General features: G+C 35.2%; 1 protein-coding gene across 6 annotated transcripts in view; it reads right to left on the minus strand.

Moving 5' to 3' along the window:
• KIF3A (kinesin family member 3A) overlaps positions 1 to 27,111 on the minus strand; it is a 48,924-nt gene that overhangs the window by 10,266 nt on the left and 11,547 nt on the right. For 3 of the 6 annotated variants that reach the window (XM_063612431.1, XM_055299464.2, XM_055299465.2), the window contains exons 4-16: positions 27,024 to 27,108; positions 21,524 to 21,629; positions 17,733 to 17,872; positions 17,132 to 17,329; positions 16,641 to 16,815; positions 11,872 to 11,970; positions 4,375 to 4,531; positions 3,793 to 3,973; positions 3,466 to 3,576; positions 3,006 to 3,131; positions 1,528 to 1,581; positions 1,100 to 1,168; positions 54 to 178 (exon numbers count right to left, since the gene is read on the minus strand). In XM_063612431.1, the coding sequence (XP_063468501.1) occupies positions 54 to 178; positions 1,100 to 1,168; positions 1,528 to 1,581; positions 3,006 to 3,131; positions 3,466 to 3,576; positions 3,793 to 3,973; positions 4,375 to 4,531; positions 11,872 to 11,970; positions 16,641 to 16,815; positions 17,132 to 17,329; positions 17,733 to 17,872; positions 21,524 to 21,629; positions 27,024 to 27,108 (1,626 nt within the window). Of the gene's footprint in view, positions 1 to 53; positions 179 to 1,099; positions 1,169 to 1,527; positions 1,582 to 3,005; positions 3,132 to 3,465; positions 3,577 to 3,792; positions 3,974 to 4,374; positions 4,532 to 7,347; positions 7,357 to 9,817; positions 9,890 to 11,871; positions 11,971 to 16,640; positions 16,816 to 17,131; positions 17,330 to 17,732; positions 17,873 to 21,523; positions 21,630 to 27,023; positions 27,109 to 27,111 lie in introns of all 6 variants that reach the window. The other 3 variants (XM_055299459.2, XM_055299463.2, XM_055299460.2) reach the window with 3 other exon arrangements.

Below are 27,111 nucleotides of genomic sequence, written 5' to 3' on the forward strand. Positions count from 1 at the left end.
TAATTAGAATACCTCAATGCCTTCATTTTATCAGATTCAAGGACAGTCCTTACCTTCTCCCTGTCTTTGGCCTTGCTTTCCCCTTTGAAGTTCGTGGTCTTTCTAGTTTCATCAAAGACTGACGCAGACTCTCCTCAGTATAGGCAAGATACACATGAGAAAGGTCCACCTCAAAGGGCTAAGTAAAAGAAACAAACACAAAGCACTCTTAAGGAAAAGAGTTAAGCCAGATTTGGGGGAAGATTTAAAATACTGAATAAACTCCTCGATCAAACCCGCAGAAGCTAAAACCAAAGAAATGTCTACTGACATTATCTTCTAATCCCAGTATCTAAAATGTACTCACCAAAGGTTGGTGAGTAAGAAGCCCTGACACACTATAAATTTCCTTGGACATAAAGAAAAACTGTTGCTGTTTTTCTTAAAGCTGCCCCCTCTTCTTCTTCTTTTTTTTTTTTTTTTTGAGATGGAGTCTCCCTCTGTCGCCCAGGCTGGAGTGCACTGGCGCGATCTTGGCTCATTGCAAGCTCTGCCTCCCAGGTTCATGCCATTCTCCTGCCTCAGCCTCCCGAGTAGCTGGGACTACAGGTGCCCGCCACCACGCCTGGCTAATTTTTTTTGTATTTTTTTTAGTAGAGACGGGGTTTCAGCGTGTTAGCCAGGATGGTCTCGATTTCCTGACCTCGTGATCCACCCACCTCGGCCTCCCAAAGTGCTGGGATTACAGGTGTGAGCCACCACGCCCGGCCTGCTCCCTCTTCTTCTTGACCTAGGACTAGAATTAGCTTTGAAGAGAAAGAAAGACACATTCTAGTCTCTACCCATAATCCTACGACCCAGAGTGGCAGTGAAAAGAAGACTCCAAAGAGTGACTCCATGCCCCTCCTGCAGTGGGAATAAGCCTGACATCAAGACTGATGGTAAGCAGAACTGTCCTCATCACCCCATCCTAGAGCCTTTATTCCCAAAAGATCAGCCCATTTTTCAGGAGAGCTGATTAACAGATATCAGGTTGATAATACAATTTAATGACTCATATTCCTATAAAGAAACAACTGTAGTTTTGTGTTTTGTTTTGTTTTTTTTAAAGTACTCTTACATCTTTCTCCTTTTTATCAGGTACTGGGGTTTGCTTCCTCATGTTATTTCCTGTATAGGCAACACATTTCTCAAAAAGAGAAAAGGGAGAGAGAGAGAAATGTCTTAATTAGTCATCAATACTGTGAGTTAGGCAAATAACTGAGAAATCCTAATATCACACTAGTAAAACATGATTTGAATGCTAGAGCAGAAAGGGCCCCAGAGGTCACTTAGTCCCACCTAGCCCCTAACTCTGACCATTTCCACCCAGACCATGATCTGTATGTTACAATTAATTACATGGAATTAGAAAAATATTTTATCTGCCCTACTGGACTCTCATCTGATTCATCTACTGGACCACGTTCCCCATTGTAGCCAACACAATTTCTAGACCATAGGAAGTACTCTTTAAGTATTACATGAAAGAATGAAGGTAATACTCACTAGCTGCCATTCTCCTATGTCTTCATTCCAATGGACATAGTTTTCAATCATTTCCTTTTAAAAAGGTGAAAGATAGCCTATTTTTAATATTTAATAACATCTAAAATATTGAAGTCATAAAACTAAAATCTTAATAACATTGAGTAATAAAAGTCTCAAAACATTATATACTGATATAACCTTTTCATAAATTCTAAAATATATATTTCCTAGGAATGCATGTAGATGCAATAAAACTAAATGAAAATGAAAAAACAACAGAATGAGAAACTCGGGAATCAAGATAATGATTACCTTGGGTTGGAAGAGGCAAAGGAATGAAATAAGGGAAGGGGAAACTGGTTAGAAGAAGTTATTATCAGGGTCCTAGATATCGTTTTGGGTGATGAGTTCATTACAAAATAACTAAATAAAAGCAGGCCATCCAAGGACCAATAAGGAGAATGTACCATGAACCCAGGATTAATTCCATGTACCTGAGATCAAAAAAAAAAAGACTAAGACTTATTTTCAGACAAATTTCTTAAAACTGTATTGAGAATCAACACAGATTTTTAAAAAATTGGCCAGGCATGGTGGTTCATGCCTGTAATCCCAGCATTTTGGGAGGCCAAAACGGGCAGATCAACCTGAGCTCAGGAATTCAAGACCAGCCTGGCCAACATGGCTAAACTCCATCTCTACTAAATATACAAAAATTAGCTGGGTGTGGTGGTGCACGCCTGTAATCCCAGCTACTCGGGAGGCGGAGGCATGAGAATCACTTGAACCCGGGAGATGAAGGTTGCAGGGAGCCGAGATTGCACCACTGCACTCCAGCCTGGGCAACAGAGTGACTCTGTCTCCCTGACAAAAAAAAAAAAAAAAAAAAAATCATAACATTAAAGTTTACCAAAATGCACTGGAAAGACAAATTTTGGATTAAAAAAAATAGAGGCCGAGATTTTAAAATTATACTAGTACTAAGAATTAGCATCCATCTGGAGATGAATGATGGTACAGGTTGCACAACAACGTGAATATCCTAAACGCCACTGAACTGCACACTTAAAATAGCTAAGATGGTAAATTTCATGTTTTCTATATTTTACCATATACACACACACACACACACACACACACAAAGAATCAGCACCCACAGCAGGAAGAAAAAGGCAGCACAGGGGTTCCATTTATTCTACTTGTACAATAATGGGCGCTGAATGAAGGAATGGGATCCACACCTTGATTCTGATCGCATATACATGAATCTGAGTTCGTCTAAAAGGCTAAAAAATTCTCATTGAGATCCTCAGATACTCAAACAGAGATTATGTATTAAGAAAAGTTAACAACTAAAGTGAAATGTGATGGCATTTGTTCAAAAAATTGTACATTCAATAACTGAAGTATTAAGTATTTACCATCAGTTAAATTAGAAATCTTTGTTCCTTAATCCCAGTCAAGTGACTATCTCGGTCAGAGAACTTCCTTTTTACCTGATAATCCCGAGGTATAAAGTTATCAATAATAAGCATCTGAAGTCGAAGCTCCCGGCTAAGTTGCCGAATGTTCTCCAGTAGGCCTTCAATTTCCCTCTGATGTTCTTGTTGGAGATCAGCCATCTACCAGAAAATCCATAAAAATATTATGAACAAACAAGACTTTAACTACAAAACAGCCCCATCTTACATAGGATGCTTGTCTAAGAGTACTTGTGAGAGCTTACCTAGTTCTTTTATAAAAATGATAAACAGCGTGACACTATCAGCATCTATTCTACACTATTTGTTAAGGTTGAAAAGAAACAATTTAGCCTAATAGATAAAATTAAAAATTGCACATATTTTCTTTTAAATTATGAGCTCACATTATGATTATTTATAAATTCTTAATCAAAGAACTCCTTTTTAAAAAATCCAGAACTGCATTAAGTAGGTAATTTCTAAGAGAACCAACCTCTGACTTTGCAGCCATCAGCATAGTCCAAACTTTCTTTAACTTCTTGGTCTTTCCCTGTGCTTCCTCTTGCAAACTGGTATATTTTTCTTCAATATCCAAGCGTTCTTGCTATGACAAAAATTAGTAAACTTCAGAATAATTTTCTTTGTAAAATTAAATATCTAACTCTTTAACAAATTACATAAATGTTTAGCAACTCTGATCTTCAAAGCAATCCATAAATATGCTTTAAAATTTCAATACGATTATAGATATTTAGCTTTCCACTAGAAAAGTTAAATGTCTCTGGCAAAATACCAAACTAAAAACAGAAAGTCACATTACCTCTTTTTCCTCAAGTTCTCTGCGAAGTTGCTCTGCTCTTTTCCTCCTTTCTTCCAGTTCCATGTTAGATTCTTCAAGAAGTTTCTCTTGTTCCTCAGCTTTGGCCAACAAATCAACCCCACCAACAATTACCTTCTTTTCCAGGGCAGATAATTTTTCCAGCAAAGACTGATGCTCTTGTCTGTTGATTAGAATGAGGATACTCTATATTCACTGATGATCTATTATTCTACTAATATCATTTCCCAAAATTTAACAAAAATTTGGATATACAATTTCAAAATAGAAATATAATTAAGTAACATCTCTAGCAAATTATACCACTGTGTAGTATCTATTTCTAATTTAATTTATAACTCATTCTAATTCATTGATGTGTTTTCCTATCACACGGAAATAAAATAATCAAAACAGATCTAGTTTTTAGAAATACATTATATATAATGGACCCTTCTATCCAAAAATAGCTACACTGGAGACAAAAATCAAGCTTTTAATTACTATTCAATTTTCCTATTTTATATATCCTATGAAAAAACACAAATTTAAATCATGAATTCATCTCAATTCAATAATACTCACTGGGCTTTAAGAAGATCTTTTTCCCGTTTCTCTAATTCAGCTCTAGCTTTGTTTCTTTCTTCTTCTTCCATGTCGAGCTTTGTTTCAAGTGCTTTTCTCTCCTCATCAATTTTTGCTTGCATTTCAATCATCTTGTCTGGGGAGACTTTCTTTTTTCCTATTTGAATCATTTAATTGCAACAATCACTAAAATGAGTCAATGTTCAGACTTATATAAATTACCTCCTTCAATATAGAAATGCCTACACTCCTCAATAATACAAAACCAATTATCAATATTTTAAGGAAATCAAACCAATAATATCATGCATTTCCATTTATTATGCTCCTAGAACTTTATAACTCATTGCTAAATTCAAACTGTTGTCCAATTGTACAATGATAACTAAGAACAAAAGTGAAAGAGAAGCAAAATAGATGAGCTAAATAATAGGAAAAGAAAGACTAACAGGAAAGCCAAATTAAAAAAAAATATGTCCCCAGATAACAAATATAGGTTAAAAAAAAAGCAACATGATTCTTCAGTTACTTTTTCCTGATAACCAAGTATAAAATCAAGCGACTCCTTAAAATGTTTTCCCCAAGTTCACATAAAACAAATAAAAGTCATATATAGGTATAAAATGCACAGATAAAAATATCAGGCAGAATTTACATCAAGTAGTTTTAATATATTTTTCAGAGTTTTTCTAAAATTTTTGTTTAATAATATTAAAGAATTTTATTTCACAGCATACTTTTAAAGGAACAAATTCTATACTACGTAATTATGTAACAGTTACATACACAGTAATTAACCAAGCATTTCACAGTGGCTGAGCTGTCAAGATATATCATCGTACACTAAAGGAACAACTAAAATAGCTTGTTATTATGTCAAACTCAGGACCCGAAGGCTCCCTAAGTCAGAGTAAACATGTCAAGTGTCAAATATAAGTAGAAATACTACCAAATAATAAAGCTGGAATATGGCTTCCAATTGATTATTTTTGCTAATAATGTCTAATAAAGTATTTTACATACATGTAATAGGTGCTCAAAGAAAGTTTATTAATGAATTTCAAAATCACAAAATCCAAATGAAAAACAGAGAAAATAAAACTAGCTTATTAAACTGGTGATGAAACTGAATCAAAGACAATTCATTTCTGGTCATAGTTTCTTAGAAACATACATTCCTTCAGAAAACCAATTAACACTTTTCATAGAATTGGTCTGAGGCTCCCCTAGAACCTTTCTGTCATTCTTAACTTCCTTCCCAAAGAACTACAGAAGAAGAGTGTAAATCATAAGAGTTTATAAATCGTTAATGTCTCCACCCAAAAGCTAACCCCCCACCACCTAACAAGGAAAAAAGAACTGAAAAATAATTATGATGGAGATATATAACTGAGTATATTTTTTCAGGAACTATGAAATGCAGAATCATTAATAGGCTTTAACTCTTTATGACAGAATTATGTAAAAAAAAACTCTAGGGTTTAAAATACATTATTTGTATAGAACTGTAAGTCCAAAGCAAACCTAAGGCACGAGACAAATGAAATAAAAGAGTAAATAAAAGCACTGATCCAAATTCATGCTTTGGTGTGGTGTGATTCATTGCATTCCAAAAGTCAGGATGTAGATTGATTCTATTTACTGGCTTGTTTGGCACAGTCATCTGTATTGAATCTTTTGAATTAGCTGTTAAAAAATAACTTTAAAATAATTTAACTACTATTCCCAAACTACTTCCCATCAGTTATACTATGTCTTAGAAATTTGAAGGAGAAAAGTATCAGTTCAGGTATATAGTAAGTATATACATTTAAAAAAGTGTAACTTCCTTTCCACCTCAGAATTATAAATATTTAAAGACAAAATGGGACATATGTTAAGACAAAAATAATAAATGCATGAAGACACTGATGCTAACGGTATAGAGGAAATGATCTAATCAACATATGAACAGTAGTATGTACAGGCTTCAAGGGTTCTAATTGTTTTAATAGTTAAAAACAGTTTCAAAACCCATTAAGAAGCAGTAAAATAAAAAGATTTTACATGTAGAAATACAAAGACACATAACTGTTCATGAATTAATGCATTACATTAGTAATTTAAAACCATTCAGGTATGTTTCCAAACTGATACTTTAGCAGCAAAAATCTTATTGTGGTCTTGTAACACTTTCATGAAGACAATCAAAGATATATACCAGGGTTAGTTTCAAAAGCCTAATATTTAAGTAACATATTACTTTAGCCAGAATCACTCTGATAAATCATTATATTTCTCCACAAATAATATTTTAAGCTAAATGTGAACATGTGCTAACTCTCCTAACCAGGTATTTAAAAATGTGACATCAGTAAAACTCACTTTTATATGTATTTTTTAAAGGACTTTTTTTTAAAAAAACCTTCTTAAACAAACCAATCAAACAAAAAAGAAATCTATTTCTAACAATACATGATAAAATTCAGCACAAAATTTCAGGCAAATAAATATTTTTAAAAGTTAATGCCATAAACAGTACTTAATTAAACCAGACATAAGTAGCAACATTTTTTTATTGCCCTTTGCCATGTGCTGTAACCAATATTGTGAAGGTGAACTGGCCAGGGTAAGTTAAAGGGGAAGAACTTCAGGGCAGTCCTAATTGAATTAATTTCATTTTTATTACATAAGCAACCACGGCATAGCCAGGCATTTGATTCTTGGCTTTAAGAAAAACGGAGAAAAATGTTTGAACGTGAAATAATTTACACTTGTATTTCCAAACTTTGGCTTAATGAGTCTTTAAGAATTTAGGGAAAAAAAATGAAGTTCTTTTTAAAAGCTAAAGTTGAAAGATTGTTAAAAATACAAAAGATAGATACTTACCTGGTAAAAAACTACTAAATTTTAAAAATTTAATGTATTTAAATAACATAGTTCTTTATAGGATAAATAATTGTACCATGTGGAGTGCAAATCAATCACACCAACCTGCTTGATCTTGCAATAAGAAGTAGTAAGCAAATCGCAGACAGGAAGCAATATGCACAGAGATGAGGAGGAAAAAAAGGAAAACATTATTTCTCTTGTGAAACAAAGAAAAATATATAATAGCATTCATTTAAGTGTAGAAGTAAAAATCAAACCGTTATCAAAACTGAAATAGAGCCCATGTAAAAAGAAAGCATATTCAACACAATGAGAGATGACATTTAAGCAAGAATATTAAAGTTAACTTAGTCTTAGATTATAACTCAAGTCAATCTCAAGATCTCACACTGATTGCCCAAGTCCTGCAAAGGTCACAGTTCAACACCATGTGGTTATGCTAACAGAAGACATGGAAATAGGAACCTGCTAAGATCTGGGAAGCTATCTAAAAGGGCAAAACAGAAAATTAAGGCAATTTTAACAACTAGTACGTTTAAAGTGACAAAATTCACAGTGTCCATATCAAAAATGTCCCAATTCAATATTTCTTTTAGTATATGGATCTATTATAGGCATGCTTCACTTTAAGAAAATCTAACACAAAAACCTGAACCAACCAAACAGATAAATTAGATTACAGTAATTTCCACTGACTATTTGATTAACAGAAAGGTCTAATGAAGAATTTTTAAAGACGCAAGTCCTCCCAATACATTCGATTTCCCAACCGGATTAAGGACTTTTTTTTTTTTTCTTTTTTTCAGAAAATAAAATTATTACATAAAATGAAGTATACCTGTACAGTAACAAACTTACATTCCCTCTATTAGTAGATTTTTAAGGGTAATTATAAACAATGATTCTATAGGAGTCACTGCCAATTAATGACTCAAGCAAGAAACACCTTTTAAAAAGGTCATTCAGATATTTGAAAGGGAGGGTACACACAAGTTACACACAGCAACCACATGCTAGGACAACCATCTCTCCACTTCACCGACACGCCCACATTACAACAAAAAAATTATGTGCTAGGTATGCAAATAGGAATTAAAACTTCTTGAATTGAACAAAGTACAACTCATTTCATAACATACTTCCATATAACTACTCTTTAAGAATTAAGTTTTAAAACAGAAAACTAAATTGCAATGCCTCCCATTCAAATATTTTCTCATATTTCACAGTTTATTATACAAAGTAATACCTCTATGTGGTTTCTAATGCAATTCCAAGTATTTTACAAATTATCCTTTGAAATGAATTGTTTTTGTAACTTGCCTACAAATTGTCAATAGAGAGATTTCTAATATTCTTGGAATTCTTCTTTTAGAAAGCTAAAAGCACAACAACAATAAGCAATTATTTTTGTCATTAGTTTAGAAAGGGTAAGTATACAGATAATGCTTTAAAAGACAGTAAGCTGCAGGCTGGTACAAGAAAGCAACACTACTCCCCTTTCTTCTGAAAATAAAATATAAATAAATTAAATTAAGTAACACTTTTCAACTTAATTAAATTAGGTTTTAACAAAAGCCTTTAAGTTTGAAATAAGTCTAGATGGATCCTGCATAAAATTCTCGTGATTCTGCATTCTCTAATCACACCTTAGAAAATTTCTTAAAATCTGCCGGGCACAGTGGCTCACACCTACAATCCCAGCACTTTGGGAGGCCGAGGCGGGCGGATCATAAGGTCAGGAGATCGAGACCATCCTGGCTAACACGGTGAAACCCTGTCTCTACTAAAAATACAAAAATTAGCCAGTTGTGGTGGCAGGCACCCGTAGTCCTAGCTACTCAGGAGGCTGAGGCAGGAGAATGGCGTGAACCCAGGAGGCAGTGCTTGCAGTGAGCCAAGACTGCGCCACTGCACTCCAGCCTAGGTGACAGAGCAAGACTCCGTCTCAAAAAAAATAAATAAATAAATAAATTTTCTTAAAATCTATCAGGTAATTTAGAAATATGGGTAAATGCCCATTTGAAATAAAACACTGTTCAATTCATCTTTACTTGCTTCAAGCTTTATGTTTTTCTTTATTTGGGAGCCTTTAATCTTAAACCACCACTAAGAATAGGACACCAAAGTGTAAAAACTTTGTAATTGTACAACATGTTATAATGGGCACTGGTGTACTTCAAGTATAATTTGTACTTTTAGAAATACAAGATTTGGTGTTACGTGTCCCTTATTCTGAGCAGGATTAGAAATGTGTCATGAAACCTAAAAAATAAGCATGAGAATTATTCTTTCATACAGCTTACTAGCTCTCTTTACATTATCTCAATTGCAAAAGCATGAATCTCTCTTCCATTGTCTCAAACATAAGCTAAAGCCTATGTTTTAACAATTATGATTAACTGGAAGCAATGAAAGGGGGTGGAGGAATCATCACATGCTTTGTTCTCCTGAGGAATCCAACATGTATTCTTTAGGTAATGACAGGGAGTGGTGCAGCATTGCTCAAATGAAGCCCATGGGTTATGGAAAAGCCAAAGCTCTGTAAGAGAATGTAAGAGCTACCACTCACTAGGCAAGAACTTATCCAGAGGTTTCTCTATGACAGAACATGTGGAGTCTGAACTACTGCTGCTGCTACTGCCTGGAAAACAAAGAAATGAACCCAACGGGAACCAAAGAAAGAGGAAACAAGAAAATGAACACACACACACAGAAAAATTCAGTTTTCAGAGAAAAAAATTTTGAAGGACAATCAAGCTTTGTATTAAAGAACGAAAATTTACTTTCCTAAAAACCAGTCCTGGTAGTTTATCCAATATTCTCTACTTTACAAAGCCATACAGAGGAATTAGAAAGTGTAATGCTTTAAGCAACTACTGTGGGCAGATCCTACTGGTCACCTAAAGCCTAATCATTCAAAGGGTTGAAATGACAAGAATAAAAAATAAAGAAGTCATTTGGCGAGATTTTAGTCTACTGAAACTATTTAGGTTGATAAGTTAAAGGAATGAAGTTTTAAAACTCAAAGTCATACACAATAAATATTATAGAAGTGATAAATTACCCTTCATAATAGGTTAGTCTGTCTCCACTTTCAGTCTCTATCCCTCCAAAATATCAAACTATCAAATATGTTTTAGGTTTGATAGCAAAACTTTCAAAAGGCTCACTGAAAATTTTTAAATTTCTAAGCCTGGAAGGAAGATATATTATTGTTAAATATTTGAACATATTAAACACTGGCATTATTCTATTTAAAATTTTATTTTTAACAAATCCGTTATCAGCTTTAGCTTTGAAAATAATAATCTACTCTGTGAAAAACTAGGTGTGATAAAAAAAAATTTCTCTAAATCAGGTGAACATTTTCTGTAAAAGGACAGATAATTGTTTGAGACTTTGCAGGCCATACGGCTTCATGTGAAAGCAGCCACAGAGCATATGTAAATAAATGAGCATGGCTGTTTTAATAAAATTTTATTTACAAAAACAGGTGGTGAGCTGGATTTAGCCAGCAGACATTTTGCCAATTTTTGCTATAAATCATTATTTTTCTGTCTTTTGAAGTTACAAAATCTTTATAGTTTTTAAATTTGGGACTCCTAATCAAGCAGTGATGGGTTTATTTTCAGTACAATCATTTTAATAAGACAAACAAAATATGCACCAGCTTGAAAACAATGACGACATTAATGGAAGAGAGTTCTGAAATAAATATTTATGGTAAAAAGGTTTGAAATGTAGGCCATTATAATATGTCCATTTCATTTGCATATTATCTATATTCTTATCATAATAAACAGTCTTAATTCACACGTGGCAACAAATCCCCCACAACAGGGTGAGAATGAGAATACATTTTACAAAGAAAAAGAACTAAATTTAAAAATGGAATTCCCCTTACAAATTTACTATTTAAAAATTCAATGACTTTTAAAGACTAATCTTGTTTGTGGAAAAACTCCACATTATCCTAATTTCCTTAAAATACTTAGGCTCCAGCCAGGCATGGTGACTCACGCCTGTAGTCCCAGCACTTTGGGAGGCTGAGGCAGATGGATCATGAGGTCAGGAGATCAAGACCAGCCTGGCTAAAACGGTGAAACCCCATCCCCACTAAGAATACAAAAAATTGGCTGGGCGAGGTGGCATTCACCTATAGTCCCAGCTACTCGGGAGGCTGAGGCAGGAGAATCACTTTAACCCGGGAGGTGGAGGTTGCAGTGAGCCGAGATCGCACCACTGCACTCCAGCCTGGGCGACAGAATGAGACTCCGTCTCAAAACAAACAAACAAACAAACAAACAAAAAAACTTAGGTTCCTAACACAGATGTAAGTCCCTGCATAAAATTAAAACCCACAGGAAATTTTAAAATGGCATACCCACTATTATAGTCTTACAATTCTAAATTCTAAAAAAACAGAACATATATTCAAAGTCAGCTATAAACGGATCAATACAGGAGAAAAAAATGCAAAGTTAACCAGGTAAATGGCATACATCTTCTGTTCTAATTGTTACCTAATATATTAAACAGATAACGGCAAAATAAAACTCATGCACTCTACCACCTTGTGAAACCACCTAATTTGTACAAATCAGATTACTAAACAGAACTTACCCCTTCTTTTTTTCCTTTTCTCTCCATCTTCTCCAACCTCACCCTCTTCATCATCATCTTCCTCTGACCCACTGATATCAGAGCCTGATATTTCTTCTCCTTGGACAGAAATTTAATACAATGTTTTTTATCCTGTACCAAGTCATTAGCTATTTAGGAAACACGTATATCAACTTTCTTCCTCAGGTTTTTGTTACTGCAAACAACGAATTTAAATACTATTTAAATGCTCCTAGAGAGTATAACGGATATGCCAATCTCAGAAACAGGTAAGATGTCCAAAAAGACTTTAAAGTCTCTAAAGAGAAGTTAAATTCTGACCCACTTAAAATTTCAAAACATTCTGGCTAGGCAAGGTGGCGCACGCCTGTAATCCCAGCACTTTAAGAGGCTGAGGCAGGCAGATCACTTGAGGCCAAGAGTTGGAGACCAGCCTGGCCAACATGGCAAAACCCCATCCCTACTAAAAACACAAAAATTAGCTGGGCTTGGTGGCATGCACCTGTAATCCCAGCTACTTGGGAGGCTGAGGCAGGAGAATCACTTGAACCCGGGAGGCAGAGGCTGCAGTGAGCCGAGATGGCACCAATGCACTCCAGCCTCAACAAGAGAGTGCCTCTGTCTCAAAAAAAAATAAAAATATTCAAATCATTTCTTTATGTATAATTTTAAATATATATATAAATTATGTGGTAGAGTTACTAATTCAGTCTTTTAAAAATGTGATCACTTTTGAGGAACAATTTCTTCTAAAACAGCTTCCTGTTTAAGATTTCAAATAATTCACTGAATCTGTATTTTTAAGAGACACAGAACTGTCATGTAAGAGTGATCCCACTTTTAGGACTGTATCACAAGATATTTTCAAAAAAAGAAGTGCTTATTTACACAAAGATAGTGTTAACTACACATTAACTTAAAGATAAAAAAAAATAAAAAAGGACGGATGAAGCCAATAAAACAGATCAGCACTATATCATCTTCAAATTAGCTATTTTTAAATGCCACTGTTTACATATGAAATGTCTAACAAAATAAAATACAGGAGAAAAAAGTAAAATATACTCTAATCACAACCAGGTAACAATTGTACCTGTAAGTACAAGATGGAAAGGAACACAGAGTCTTGGGAGAAGAAATTTCTGAAAAATATTTTGTTCTTTGGGCTTAGAAACAATGACATCTTGGTAGTAATGAGCATAGCTAGTGCCCAAAACTGGGTTTCTAAATACCATTCTTCTACAAAAGGGACTAGAGAGAAGTGAATGATTCTAAGGTTGGGCAAGGAAGACACAAGATAAACCTAAAACCTTTTGTAGTGACAAAAAGCAATCAAATGCTCAAAAAAACTGATGAGCACATGCTGAAAGAATACAGAAACTACTCTGAAGGATCTCATAATAGCCAAAGCTGGGCCAATTCAACGAACAAAATAAATAATGATAATACTGGATTATAATCCATGATCTAAATACGATAAATACTTGAATAAATAAACAAATGGGAATGAAGGGGCTGTTCTTCCTTACAATAGAATCCTAAACACTAAACAAAGAAGCAATGATGAGAATAGAAAATAACATGGAGCAAATGCCACAGGATTACTGTTGCAGGCAAGAACTATTGATGCATACTAAAAATAGTAGGAGAAAGTATGACGAGAAACAGGACCTTCGCAGTCTCAAAGTATCCCCCACAACATACATGTTAATTACAAATGGAAAAATAAAACAATAGATTTGCAGTGGAGAAACTTTGCAGGGTCATTATAAAAGTAGACAAACCCAAATTAATGAACATTCAAAAAATATATGACCAGTACTCTTCAAAAATGTCAACATCAAGAAAGACTGGGGAATTAGACTGAAGAATAAGTGTGCTAGACATCGTCATTAAGAAGGCATGACATGGCTGGGCGTGGTGGCTCACGCCTGTAGTCCCAGCACTCTGAGATGCCAAGGCGGGCAGATCATGAGGTCAGAAGATAAAGACCATCCTGGCAAACATGGTGAAACCCTGTCTCTACTAAAAATACGAAAATTAGCTGGGCGTGGTGGCACGTGCCTGCAGTCCCAGCTACTCAGGAGGTTGAGGCAGGAGAATCGCTTGAACAGGGAGGCAGAGGTTGCAGTGAGCTGAGATTGTGCCACTGCATTCCAGCCTGGCAACAGAGCGAGACTACGTCTCAAAACAAAAAACAAAAAACAACAACAACAAAAAAAACAAAGAAAGCATGACAAATAAATGCAATGTGCGATCCTGGATTGTATCCTGGACCAGGAAAAAAAAGGCACTGGAAGGAAAACTGGCCAAATTTGAATGAAGTCCACAGATTAGTTAATAAGACTATATCAAAGTAAATTTCCTGGTTTCAATAACTGTTGTATGCTTATAAAAGATGTTAACACGAAGTAAAGCTGGGTGAAGGGTAGATAGGAACTCTCCATATCATGTTTGCCAGTTGCATATAGCCTACAATAATTTTTAAGTTTAAAAATTATTATTTTAATGCTATTGCCTACTTTTTTATTGTTGATATGATCAACTCCATTAACTAGATTATAAAAAGAAATGTCATAAGAGCAAAAATAAACTGAAACGTATTAAAAACAGTATTATCATAGAATCCAGCAATTCCATTGCTGGGTACACACCCAAAAAATGGTAAAACAAGAATTCAAAGAGGTATTTGTATAACCACGTTCATAGCGGCATTATTCACAACAGCCAAAAGGTGGAAGGAACCAACTGTCCATTGGTGGATGAACGGATAACAAAATGTAGTATATACACAATGGAATGTTATTCAGAATTAAAAAGAAGTCCTGATACATTCTACAACATGGATGACCCTTGAAGGCATTATACTAAATGAAATAAGCCAGTCACAAAAAGACAAATGCTGCATTTCACTTTTTTTTTTTTTTTTGAGATGGGAGTCTCACTCTACCACCCAGGCTGGAGTGCAGTGGCATAATCTCGGCTCATTGCCACCTCCACCTTCCGGGTTCAAGTGATCCTCCTGCCTCAGCCTCCCAAGTAGCTGGGATTACAGGCGAGAGCCACCATGCCCAGCTAATTTTTGTATTTTCAATAAAGATGGGGTTTCAACATGTTGGCCAGGCTGGTCTCGAACTCCTGACCTCAACTGATCCACCCGCCTCGGCCTCACAAAGTGCTGGGATTACAGGCGTGAGCCACTGCGCCCCACCAATACCACTTTCGTAAGATACCCAGAGCAGTCAAATTCATAGACAAGGCAGAATAGTTGTTGGCCGGAACTACGGGAAGGGAGGAATGGGTATATACTGTTTAATGAGTACAAAGTTTCAATTTTGCAAGAAGAAAACTGGAGATGGGTAACTGAAGAACAATGTGAATGTACTGCCACAGAAATGCAGACTTCAATGTGGTTAAGATGGTAAACTTTATGTTATGCAAGCTTAACCACAATTTTTTAAAAAGGAATAAAATTCAGGCACTTGCTACAATATGGATGAAACTTCAACGTTCTGTTAAGTGAAATAAGCCAGTCACAAGTAGATACTCTATGATTTTACTTATATGAGGTACCTAGGATAGTCAGATTCATAGAGACAGAAAGTAGAATAGTGGTTACCAGAGACGAGGGGGAGAAGAGAATAGGAAGTTACTACTTCATGGGCACAGCGTTTCTGTTTGGGATGATGAAAAAGTTCTAGAAATGAATAGTGGTGACAGTTGCACAACCATGTGAATATACTTGATGCCACTAACTGTACACTTAACTAACAATGGTTACAATGATAAATTTTATGTTATGTATATTTTACCACAACAAAAAAATGTAAAACATAAAGTCAGCAAAATAAAAGTATGCACTCACCATTAACATCGCTAAGAAATTAAAAATCTTTAAAACATACTGGCTATAAATACCACCTAGTGGTCACATTTAAAACACCAAATTTCATTATCTAACAGTTCTCTTACTGCTTTTCCTCAATAACTACTTGTTTACTAAATAAGTACCTTCTCTAAACATTTGTGATGCTGGCGTCTCTGAATTTCACCTCTGATCTAGTCAGTCTCCTCACAGACTACAAAGGTGCTTTGAAACCAAAGCCCTGTTTATGTGGTTCGCAAAGGAGCTCTGTACCAATCAGAAAGGATCTGTTTCTTGCATTAAGGTGCAAGGAATCACTGAGCACTTAATGACTGGGAACCGTCTCACTCTCATAAATAAGATCTTCAAATTTTCCAAATTTCTAGCATGATATTGTTGGAAAAGAATTTCCAAAATACAATCTCATGTTCAAATTTAGGTATGAAAGGATATTTTAAAGGTCATGCAATGGATTTTTCCTTATAGCAAACTTGGTTTACTCATGACTGTCTAATATGTTTCTTTACTTCAAACAATAGTGAGCTGATATTGATTGCAATGCCAGAATTCTGGTCATTTTCACCTAAATACCTACATTGTAGAATTTGCTCTTATACAAAGACAAATAAACACTCATTCTTTAACACATGGTCATATGAAATCTACAAAACATCATGGGAATGCTTTTAAAAAACCACATACACAAATATTATGTAATTTTACTTAAGCTTAATATGAAAATGGGAAAGTATGTAAGTACCAAGTCACTTTCTAGAAATATTCATTTAACTACCAATGTTAGAGGCTCAAAAAAGGTTTAACAGAGGGCTTTTGTTAGAACACTTAGTGGTTCAACAATGTATTTTTAGCCAACATAAAGATTAATATTTTCAGGAAAAGCTACCTTCTTCAAGCTTCTTTTTCAGTTCTTCTATTTCTTTCTGGAACTGACGCAGCAAAGCATCCTTTGGATCTTCATTAATTCTAGCTTTATTTTTAATATTCTTAGCACGATTGGCATACCGTAATGTACTGATAGTTTCATCATAATTGTAATCTGCTGGCCCAATATTTGCACACTATTGAATTAGAAATATGAAACAAATCATTTTACACTCGACAGAGTTAAAATTAATACTACCATTACAAATACATCAAAAACTATTTAAAGCACATATGCACCCTTGGCCTTCTTGAAAATGAGAGTGTCAACCACATGAGCTTCCAAAGGACACTATTATGGGCTAATACACATGAGTGTACCACAGAAAGGACAACCACAAGTCAAAAAAAGTAAAATAATCAAGTTTAAAAAATGTGATACATATCAATTATTGGCATAAATTAGAATCTTAAATTTGCCTGATGTTAACTATATCACCAATTAAGTCTTACCATCATGGTTTTTGAATTTCCTCCTAAGGAATCCTGAAGAAGACGAGTCAATTTAGAGTTACGATAAGGCACATGAGTGCTTTTTCCATCAACCAAGGCAGAAATTACATTACCAAGGGTGGAAAGTGAAAGATTGATTTTTGTAGCTTCCTTTAGGCGCTGTCCAGTAGCTCCAGTTTTTGCCTGTCTTTCTGAACCCTAGCAATAAACAGAGATGAAAGTAAAGCTAAAATTTTTCTAAAAACAGAATATTCTTCCCAAGGTTTTATTAAAAAGTAATGTAACAGTAAAAAAACCTGATATGATGCCTAAATTCACTTCAAAATAATATAGGAAGGGAAGAAGTGGGTGAGAGTACATGAAACAAGATTAGCCATGAGCTGATTGTTGGGAGCTGGGTGATCAGTCTATGGGGGATCACTATACTATTCTATATACTTTCATATACATTTGAAATGTTCCATAATAAATAATAAACTTACACAAGTAACACCTTAAAAATCATGTGTAAATCATACCTTTTCACTTTAATTTTCATTCATTTATAAAATAAATGGATCACAAGAAAGAGTTATTCCTTAAGCAGTGTCCTGTTACTTACAGCAAGATCTACAAGATGGAGCTTCCCCATCCTGACATGCATGTTACCATCAATGCCTTTTTCACTGCATTCTATAGTAATTGTAAAGATGGCATGGGAACGGGAACTATGTTCGTTCATATTAGTTGCACCAACAGAACCTTTAATAAATAAAAGAAATCCTTTAAAAGTGCAGCAGAGAGTGCCTTTAAAAATAAACATCCTGAGCAGTTTAAAATACTTAATTTTTATCAGAATCAAAAGCCAGAGAGCATGGCTAAACCATAAAGGCACGGGTGTGTACTTAGCCACTACCCACAGCCTTAGCCACTACCCTTAGCCACTGAAATTTCTCTTATACTTTGTTGATAACAAACAAATTTGTAAGGTTTCTCATATTAAAGACATAACTTTAGCAAAAAATAATTTCAATCCCAAGTAATACTGCCTAAAAAATGATTAATTTACACCCAAAAAACCACATTAAGTAATTGGAAAAATTATTGCTGATTTAGCTGTCTAAGGAGAATTATGCAGGCTGGTGTACTGTAGGAAGTAAAAAATAATAATAATAAAGAGAATTTTAGCTACTTGGGAGGCTGAGGCACAAGAATCGCTTGAATCCGAGAGGTGGAGGTTGCAGTGAGCTGAGATTGCGCCACTGCACTCCAGCTTGAACATATAAACCACAGGAATACTTGCACACATATGTCAGACAATACAACAATATTCAGTGCAGCATTACAAAAAATAAGGTAGATCTAAAGACATGGAAAAACGCCCATAACATATAAATTAAAAATAAAAGCAAGTTAGAAAGAAACACATAACATAATCCTACTTCTGTAAAAAAAAAAAAAATCCATTCAAAATATGCAAAGTATTTGCATGTGTAAATATATGAATGTATTGTGTAAATAAAAAACATTTTTTACAATAGACCTGTATTAGTTTTTTTCTTAAATTCCAAAGTATTTTAAAATTGTCAATTTTACTCAATGCCAAAATTATCTTCCTACTACACACTGATGCAGAACTTTTCTGTGCAAGCTTTGATTTTAGAATTTAAACATTAAAAGGGTAGTCTTTAATGAAGTGACCAAAAGCTCCAATTAACTACCTGAGAATTAAATTAATTTCATTCTATGAATGAAATCTTGTGTTAAAATTTTTAATAACCAATAATTAACATATTTCTGTTATTTAAATTTTTTTAATAAAAGCATATAGAAAGCATAAAGTGAAAGCTCCTGACATTCCTTCTCCCCAATTTTATTTCTCCTTCTCTAAAGGTAACCACTACAATCTGTCCTTTCATTTTGTATTTTATATACACACATGTAGACACAAACACACCCACACTGCCCAAATAAATATATAGCTTAACAATTTTTCACATATAAATAAATAGGGTAAGGCAGTACATACATACTGTTCTACAATTTGCTTTTTTCCCCCCACTGACAAACATACTTTGAAAATCTTCCTGGTCTGTGTAGGCACATTTACCTGACTGGGCTTTTTTGTTGTTTTGTTTGAGACGGTCTCCCTCTGTCACCCAGGCTGGAGTGCAGTGGCGCAATCTCGGCCCACTGCAACCTCCACCTCCCAGGTTCAAGTGATCCTCCGGCCTCAACCTCCTGAGTAGCTAAGATTACAGGTGCGCACCACCACGCCCAGCTAATTTTTGTATTTTTAGTAGAGACGGGGTTTCACCAGGTTGGCCAGGCTGGTCTCAAACTCCTGGCTTCAAGTGATCCATCCGCCTCAGCCACCCAGATTGCTAGGATTATAGGCATGAGCCACCGCGCTCAGCTTGCTTTTTTGGTTTTGTTTTGTTTTGTTTTTGAGACAGAGTCTTCCTCTGTTGCCCAGGCTGGAGTTCAGTGGTGCTATCTTGGCTCACTGCAACCTCTGCCTCCCAGGTTCAAGCAATTCTGCTGCCTCAGCATCCCAAGTAGCTGGGATTATAGGCATAAGCCACCACGTCTGGCTAATTTTTTTGTATTTTTAGTTGAGATGGGGTTTCGCCATGTTGCACAGGCTGGTCTCAAACTCCTGAGGTCAGGAAATCTGCCCACCTTGGCCTTCCACAATGTTGGGATTACAGGCATGAGCCACCACATCCAGCCTAACTCATTGTTTTTAACAGCTTTATTACAGTCTATGGTATTTTTGTGCCATCATTTACATAATCAGTGTTTTACTGAAGGTTATTTAGATTGCTACATCTAAAAATATTTTCCACAATGTCTAAAATTAGAAACACAGAGTCAAAAGGAATGTATTTTAAAATGTCAACAGATACTGTTAACATTGCCCTTCAAATAGGCTGCACCAATTTATATTCCATCCTCAGTGCCCATTTCTTCAAAGTCTCACCAACCTACATATCCTTCATCTAATCTGACGAGTGCAACATCTCTCTCTATCTTGCTTCAGCATTTTCCTGATTAGTTGTGAAGTTATATAGCCTTTCACATACTTATTGCTGGGCTTAGTTCTTCTACGAATAACATACGTATTTTTTGCTAATTTTTCTATTAAGATTTGGTCTTTTTCTATTAATTGGTTCATAAGAATGTAAATGATTTTTTGAAGTTTTGTTGTTTGACTTCCTTGGGTTTGACAGATCTATCGTCAAGTCATAGAAACTTATAAAAAATTTTTCATTTCCTATTTCTCATCTTTTACCTCTAATCCCTGTTTTTTTTTTTTTCGGTTGCTGTGTTGCCCAAGTTTGAGCGCAGTGGCGCAATCTCGGTCCACTGCAACTTCTGTCTTCCTGGTTAAAACGATTCTCCTGCCACAGCCTCCCGAGTAACTGGGATTACAGGCACCCACCACCACTCCTAGCTAATTTTTGTATTTTTAGTAGAGACGGGGTTTCACCATGTTGGCCAGGCTGGTCTTAAACAAGTGATCCACCCACCTCAGCCTCCCAAAGTGCTGGGATTACAGGAGTGAGCCACCGCGACCAGCCTTTTCACCTCTAATTTCTAATTGCTATTAGCGGCATCACCAGTACTAGGTTTGAGGCATCTGTATAATACCGCTGAAGCTTCTTACTCTTTAGACTAAAAACATGACACAATTACTAAAAAGAATGCAATTTTTTAATTTAAATTTTGTTTTGCTTTTCTTGTCAACAAAAGGGAAGCATTACAGTGCCTAGTTAATGCAGACTACTGGCCTAGGTTTTTTGGGTTTCTTCCGGGTGGGTTTCTTTAGGACAGGGGCTCCCTATTGTCCAGGCTGGTCTCAAGCTCCTGGCCTCAAATGATCCTCCCAGTTCAGCCTCCCGAGTTGCTGGGATTACAGGCATGAGCCACCGTGTGTGGCTATGGCTTAGGTGTGATCACTCACTCTACCACTTAGTAGTTATAGTACTTAGACAAGTTACTTAAACTAAGTCTCACTTTCTTCATTCATAAAGTAAGAATTTAATGTCTTCATAGTCTCCCGTGAGGACTAAGAGAGCATCCTTATGAAGCACTTAGCACAAGCACTCTCCACTAAGAGCTCAATAAACATTACCAATTTTACTATTACAGCTACCAAGAGACAGCTGTATGAGAGTTGCATAGATTTGCACTACTAAAAAGAAACAAAACTTTGCTCGGCATGGAAAATGATTTGTGATACCTTTCATTCATATATGCTCTCTACATGGTAAATAATCAAAGTGGAATGGTTTTCAAGAAACCTAAAAAATCCAGTCTCTACAGGGTAAACTGCCATATACCAAATTTGCTTCTAAACCAGCCTACTCGACACACAGATGCTTAATCACAATTACACACTATACTTACGATTTTTGTGGCCTAGCGTCATAATTCTATCCATATCATCAGCATTATTTACCACATAAGCTGATAAATCTTTGATATAAACTCCCACATCAGGTCTTTCTTTAACCTAAAAAAAAATTAAGACTTTATAATATATCAATAACTCTTCCACAATTATTTATTATCTCCTATGTGTTGGACACTCTACTAGACAGAGGGAATATAGTGATAAGATAGACACTGTTCCTACACACATGGAGATGTCTATAGGAAGAACACACAAATGAAGAATTATACACAAAAATTATTTAATTTCAATTGTGATGACACGAAGAAAAATATAGAAAAAGTACAGAACACTAAGCTAGTGAAGGAGATAGGATAAAATTCCCCAAGATGATGTTTAAGCTAAAATTTCTTTAAATAAAAAAGAGGCAGTTAGGTAGGAGAAGAGAACGTGCAAGAATCCTGAAATAAGAAAAAACTAGGCACTTACAAAAAAATAACAAACAAACTGAAAAAGACAATGTGGCTGGAGAGAGCAGGAAACAGGGAAAAATAGGTGAGACATCTGGTTACATAGGAAGAGAGAGACAAGTTTAGAATAGTTTTTGGTCTTTATGGTAAGAATAATTTGGAGAATTTCAAGCAACTGAGGCAAATAATCAGATCTACAGTATCAATGTTAAAATACGATCTTTCTGTGAATTACCTTATGAGCATTTTTAACCAAATTTGAAAAATGTATTTAGGATGGATTTACCTAAAATATAAGTGGTGTTGTATAAACAAAATTCACTTTGGAAGGCTCAGAGTCACCTCTACAAAACAACAGAATAAAAAGCGAAACTGAGGCAGAGGCCTGTGGCTGCCAGTGGGAAAAGCCATTCCACAGTAGGAAGGCCTCATAGACATCGAAGACAAATGAAAATTTGATAAACAATTCCAGGGGAAAACGTTATAAAGGTAGACACTCAACATTCCAGTCATTGATTTTCAATGTTGTGTGTGTGTGCATGCGCCTTTTATAACAATTGATAAGATAAATTTACAAATTAGGAAAAATCCTTTATCTGTCATGGGATATAAATTAAGCCCTAATCTATTAGTAGTAAAAAAAAAAAAAAAAAAAAAAAAAAAAAAGTGTGATGATCTCTATAAGCCAGTGGATTTCAGACCTTGCTCTGAAAAGCCCTAGAGGGTCCATGGTGGCACTGAGGGGGCCACTGTAGGAGTTTAGGGGTCTTCAGGTCCAGAGAAGTTCTAAAGAGAAGGGCGCTTTCATGAATTTTACACATTGAGCTTCCACATAAGGTTTGGTTTGATAAAAGTGTTGAAATGCTTTATACCTTTTAAAAGGTTTGAAAATTACTGGTCTATATCAATGCTTCTCAAAAAATCTCTGATAAAGGATGTATATATTTGTAATATGATAATTTTGTAAAATACAAAAATCATGCACTTAGATGCCTTGGCAATGTCAAACTGCTATGGAAGTTTTTAAGCACCTACTCTCAGTTTTTGTGTTCATTCTCACCGCAGACTGAAAATGGACATTCTTCAAACTGATATCTGTCTGCAAACTAGTGGTCTTCCAATCACAATATGCTATTAATTCAAAATTCGATTAATAAGTGTATTCAACTAATAACTGACTAGATATGAAAGATGAAGAAAGAAAATATAATTCCAAATGTGTGAAAGTTAAAAAACTGGATGGAAATGCTACCAAAGAATTTTTATCATAAAAAACACAGGAATTCAATATCTATGACAAACACAGTTTGTAACAACGGATCTCAATGGAAGCAGTTGCCCTCTTGTCCTAGAATGTTTTAGAAATTTGCGAAAGAGTTTCTGGTTCACTTGAGGACACTGTAGTATTGATAGGCAGGGACCAGGAATACTAAACATCCTGAAATAAGTGGGACAGTCTCACCCAATGAAGAACTGTCCCACACAATTTTGAATGTCCTACCAGATATTCACATGGTAAAAAAACTACTTATAATTATTTGAGTCTAGACCCAGATAATTATATCTGAGTCTGTCATATGTAACTTTATTTCACATATAAACACAAAATGCTTTTCCATATAGCAATAATATGAGAACACAGAAAAACTGAAGGAAGAATTGTACTTTATTTTGCTCCAAACTCTACCAAGAGCTAGTCACTATTGTAAAAGACCATGTCATTGGCAATAACACCAATCAAGGGGTTTAGATAAACAATACAACATACCTGTTGACACTGCATTTGTAGCTGTTACAATTTTGATGATTCTATATGCCTCTGACTATTTTATTATGTCATCAAGTGTGGTCACATCTAAGTGTTTACATACCTAAATAGTAGCATTTATATTTAATTACTTGTATTCTCCTTTATATTACAGTAGTATACGAATTTTTTTAAAAGTATGTGTATAGGTAGATTTTATTAATGTCACATATGAATTTTATTTCAGGACAGTCAAAAGAGCATTACAAAACGTACGTTATTTAGAAAGCAATTGGGATGCAAAGGATCTCTTCAAGGAGAACTACAAACCACTGCTCAATGAAATAAAAGAGGATACAAACAAATGGAAGAACATTCCATGCTCATGGGTAGGAAGAATCAACATCGTGAAAATGGCCATATTGCCCAAGGTAATTTATAGATTCAATGCCATCCCCATCAAGCTACCAATGACTTTCTTCACAGAATTGGAAAAAAACTACTTTAAAGTTCATATGGAACCAAAAAAGAGCCCACATCGCCAAGTAAATCCTAAGCCAAAAGAACAAAGCTGAAGGCATCATGCTACCTGACTTCAAACTATACTACAAGGCTATAGTAACCAAAACAGCATGGTACTGGTACCAAAACAGAGATATAGACCAATGGAACAGACCAGAGCCCTCAGAAATAACACCACACATTTACAACAATCTGATCTTTGACAAACCTGACAAAAACAAGCAATGGGGAAAGGATTCCCTATTTAACAAATGGTGCTGGGAAAACTGGCTAGCCATATGTAGAAAGCTGAAACTGGATCCCATCCTTATACCTTACACAAAAATTAATTCAAGATGGATTAAAGACTTACATGTTAGACGTAAAACCATAAAAACCCTAGAAGAAAACCTAGGCAATACCATTCAGGACATAGGCATGGGCAAGGACTTCATGTCTAAAACACCAAAAGCAATGGCAACAAAAGCCAAAATTGACAAATGGGATCTAATTAAACTAAAGAGCTTCTGCACAGCAAAAGAAACTACCATCAGAGTGAACAGGCAACATACAGAATGGGAGAACATTTTTGCAATCTACTCATCTGACAAAGGGCTAATATCCAGACTCTACAAAGAACTCAAACAAATTTACAAGAAAAAAACAAACAACCCCATCAAAAAGTGGGCGAAGGATATGAACAGACACTTCTCAAGAAGACATTTATGCAGCCAACAGACACATGAAAAAATGCTCATCATCACTGGTCATCAGAGAAATGCAAATCAAAACCACAATGAGATATCATCTCACACCAGTTAGAATGGCGATCATTAAAAAGTCAGGAAACAACAGGTGTTGGAGAGGATGTGGAGAAATAGGAACACTTTTACACTGTTGGTGGGACTGTAAACTAGTTCAACCATTGTGGAAGTCAGTGTGGCGATTCCTCAGGGATCTCGAACTAGAAATACCATTTGACCCAGCCATCCCATTACTGGGTATATACCCAAAGGAATATAAATCATGCTGCTATAAAGACACATGCACACGTATGTTTACTGCAGCACTATTCACAATAGCAAAGACTTGGAACCAACTCAAATGTCCAATAATGATAGACTGGATTAAGAAAATGTGGCACATATACACCATGGAATACTATGCAGCCATAAAAAATGATGAGTTCATGTCCTTTATAAGGACATGGATGAAGCTGGAAACCATCATTCTCAGCAAACTATCACAAGGACAAAAAACCAAACACTGCATGTTCTCACTTATAGGTGAGAATTGAACAATGAGAAAACTTGGACACAGGAAGGGGAACATCACACACCGGGGCCTGTTGTGGGGTCGGGGGAGTGGGGAGGGATAGCATTATGAGATATACCTAATGTAAATGACGAGTTAATGGGTGCAGCACACCAACATGGTACATGTATACATATGTAACAAACCTGCACGTTGTGTACATGTACCCTAGAACCTAAAGTATAATAAAAACATATATATATATATATAATCATTCTAAGAAAGGGGTTACAATCTTCAATGGAGGTTCAAAACTCCCTGGCATAACAGGAATCCCCCAGATTAAAATTAAAGCAATGGAACATAAGAAATCCTAAAAACTGTAACAACAGTAAAAAAAAACCTTCCTAAAATAAAAAAAGAAAAAGAGCACTGGGTCTAACAGAGTTGAGAACCATTGACAAGAATGTTCCTGAGAATAAATCTGATCTATAATTACTGGTACAAAAATGGAAATATTCTTTCCAAATGATTTTTTCCTAGAATTTGCATAACACAACAAATTTTTTAGGACATGAAAGCACAGAATTAATCAGAACTAAAGTTGAAAACTAGCAACAAAGAAACTTGTTTCTATATTTGCTATATAAATGGTATCAGAGAATAAGGCTTCATGAAGGTCCAACAAGCACAAACAATCCTTAACAATGTAATACACTGCTCCAAAAACTCAGTTTATGCAGTAAACTTAAAAAGAAAAAAAAAGCTAATATTTATTGTTTTATGTCAGGCATTGATTTAAACACTTTGATCTGTTAGTGTTGGTAATAATCCTACAGAGTGGATACCATTATTATTTTCATTTTTATGACCAAATCAAGACTCACAGAGATTAAGTAACTTGCTCAAGATCAGAGCCAGAATTCAAGCTAAGATGGTAGACTGCTAGAACCACCTTCTTAATCCTAGATGATACTGCCATTCACTTGCTATGTGACCTTGAGCAAGTCAAGAAACCCCTCTAAATTTCAGTTCCCACATCAGTAAAATCGAACTGCTGGGAAGAGTAAATGAAATAAATTATTTACTACTACCAACAACCATCAATTACTGCACTGAATGCCTATATCACACTGCAAGAGCTCAGTAATGCTGGCTGCTGTTCTACAAATGCTCTGTATTATTCTACAACGGCAGCTACTGCTGTTCTACATGTTACTCTACATACGTTATTCTCCTCTATTTTACTGGTGATGCAATCCAACTAAAATTCCAGTATTCTTTTTCTTGCTGTATGTCTCACATCTTAAAATATTAAAATACACAGCAATATCAAATTTACCAATCATTTACTACCTGACTCAGCAATCCTGCTTCAGTAATTTATCCCCAGATATGTCTGCAGATGTATGACATTATATATGTATGAGGTTATTTAAAATATAAAAAGCAACTGTTGTTTAAAAAAAGAAGGGGGACCTTAATTTAGTAAATATTCTATTGCTTTGGAAAAAGTACTCCACCAATTTCAATTATCCTTACCTCTAACCTTTGTGTCTGATCCTTGCCCAAAAGGTCACGAACTTCTTCATTATATATTTCCAAATAAGACACTCGAACCAAAAATCTA

Source organism: Symphalangus syndactylus, chromosome 11 (assembly GCF_028878055.3).
Source record: "Symphalangus syndactylus isolate Jambi chromosome 11, NHGRI_mSymSyn1-v2.1_pri, whole genome shotgun sequence".
NCBI classification, from domain to species: Eukaryota; Metazoa; Chordata; class Mammalia; order Primates; family Hylobatidae; genus Symphalangus; species Symphalangus syndactylus.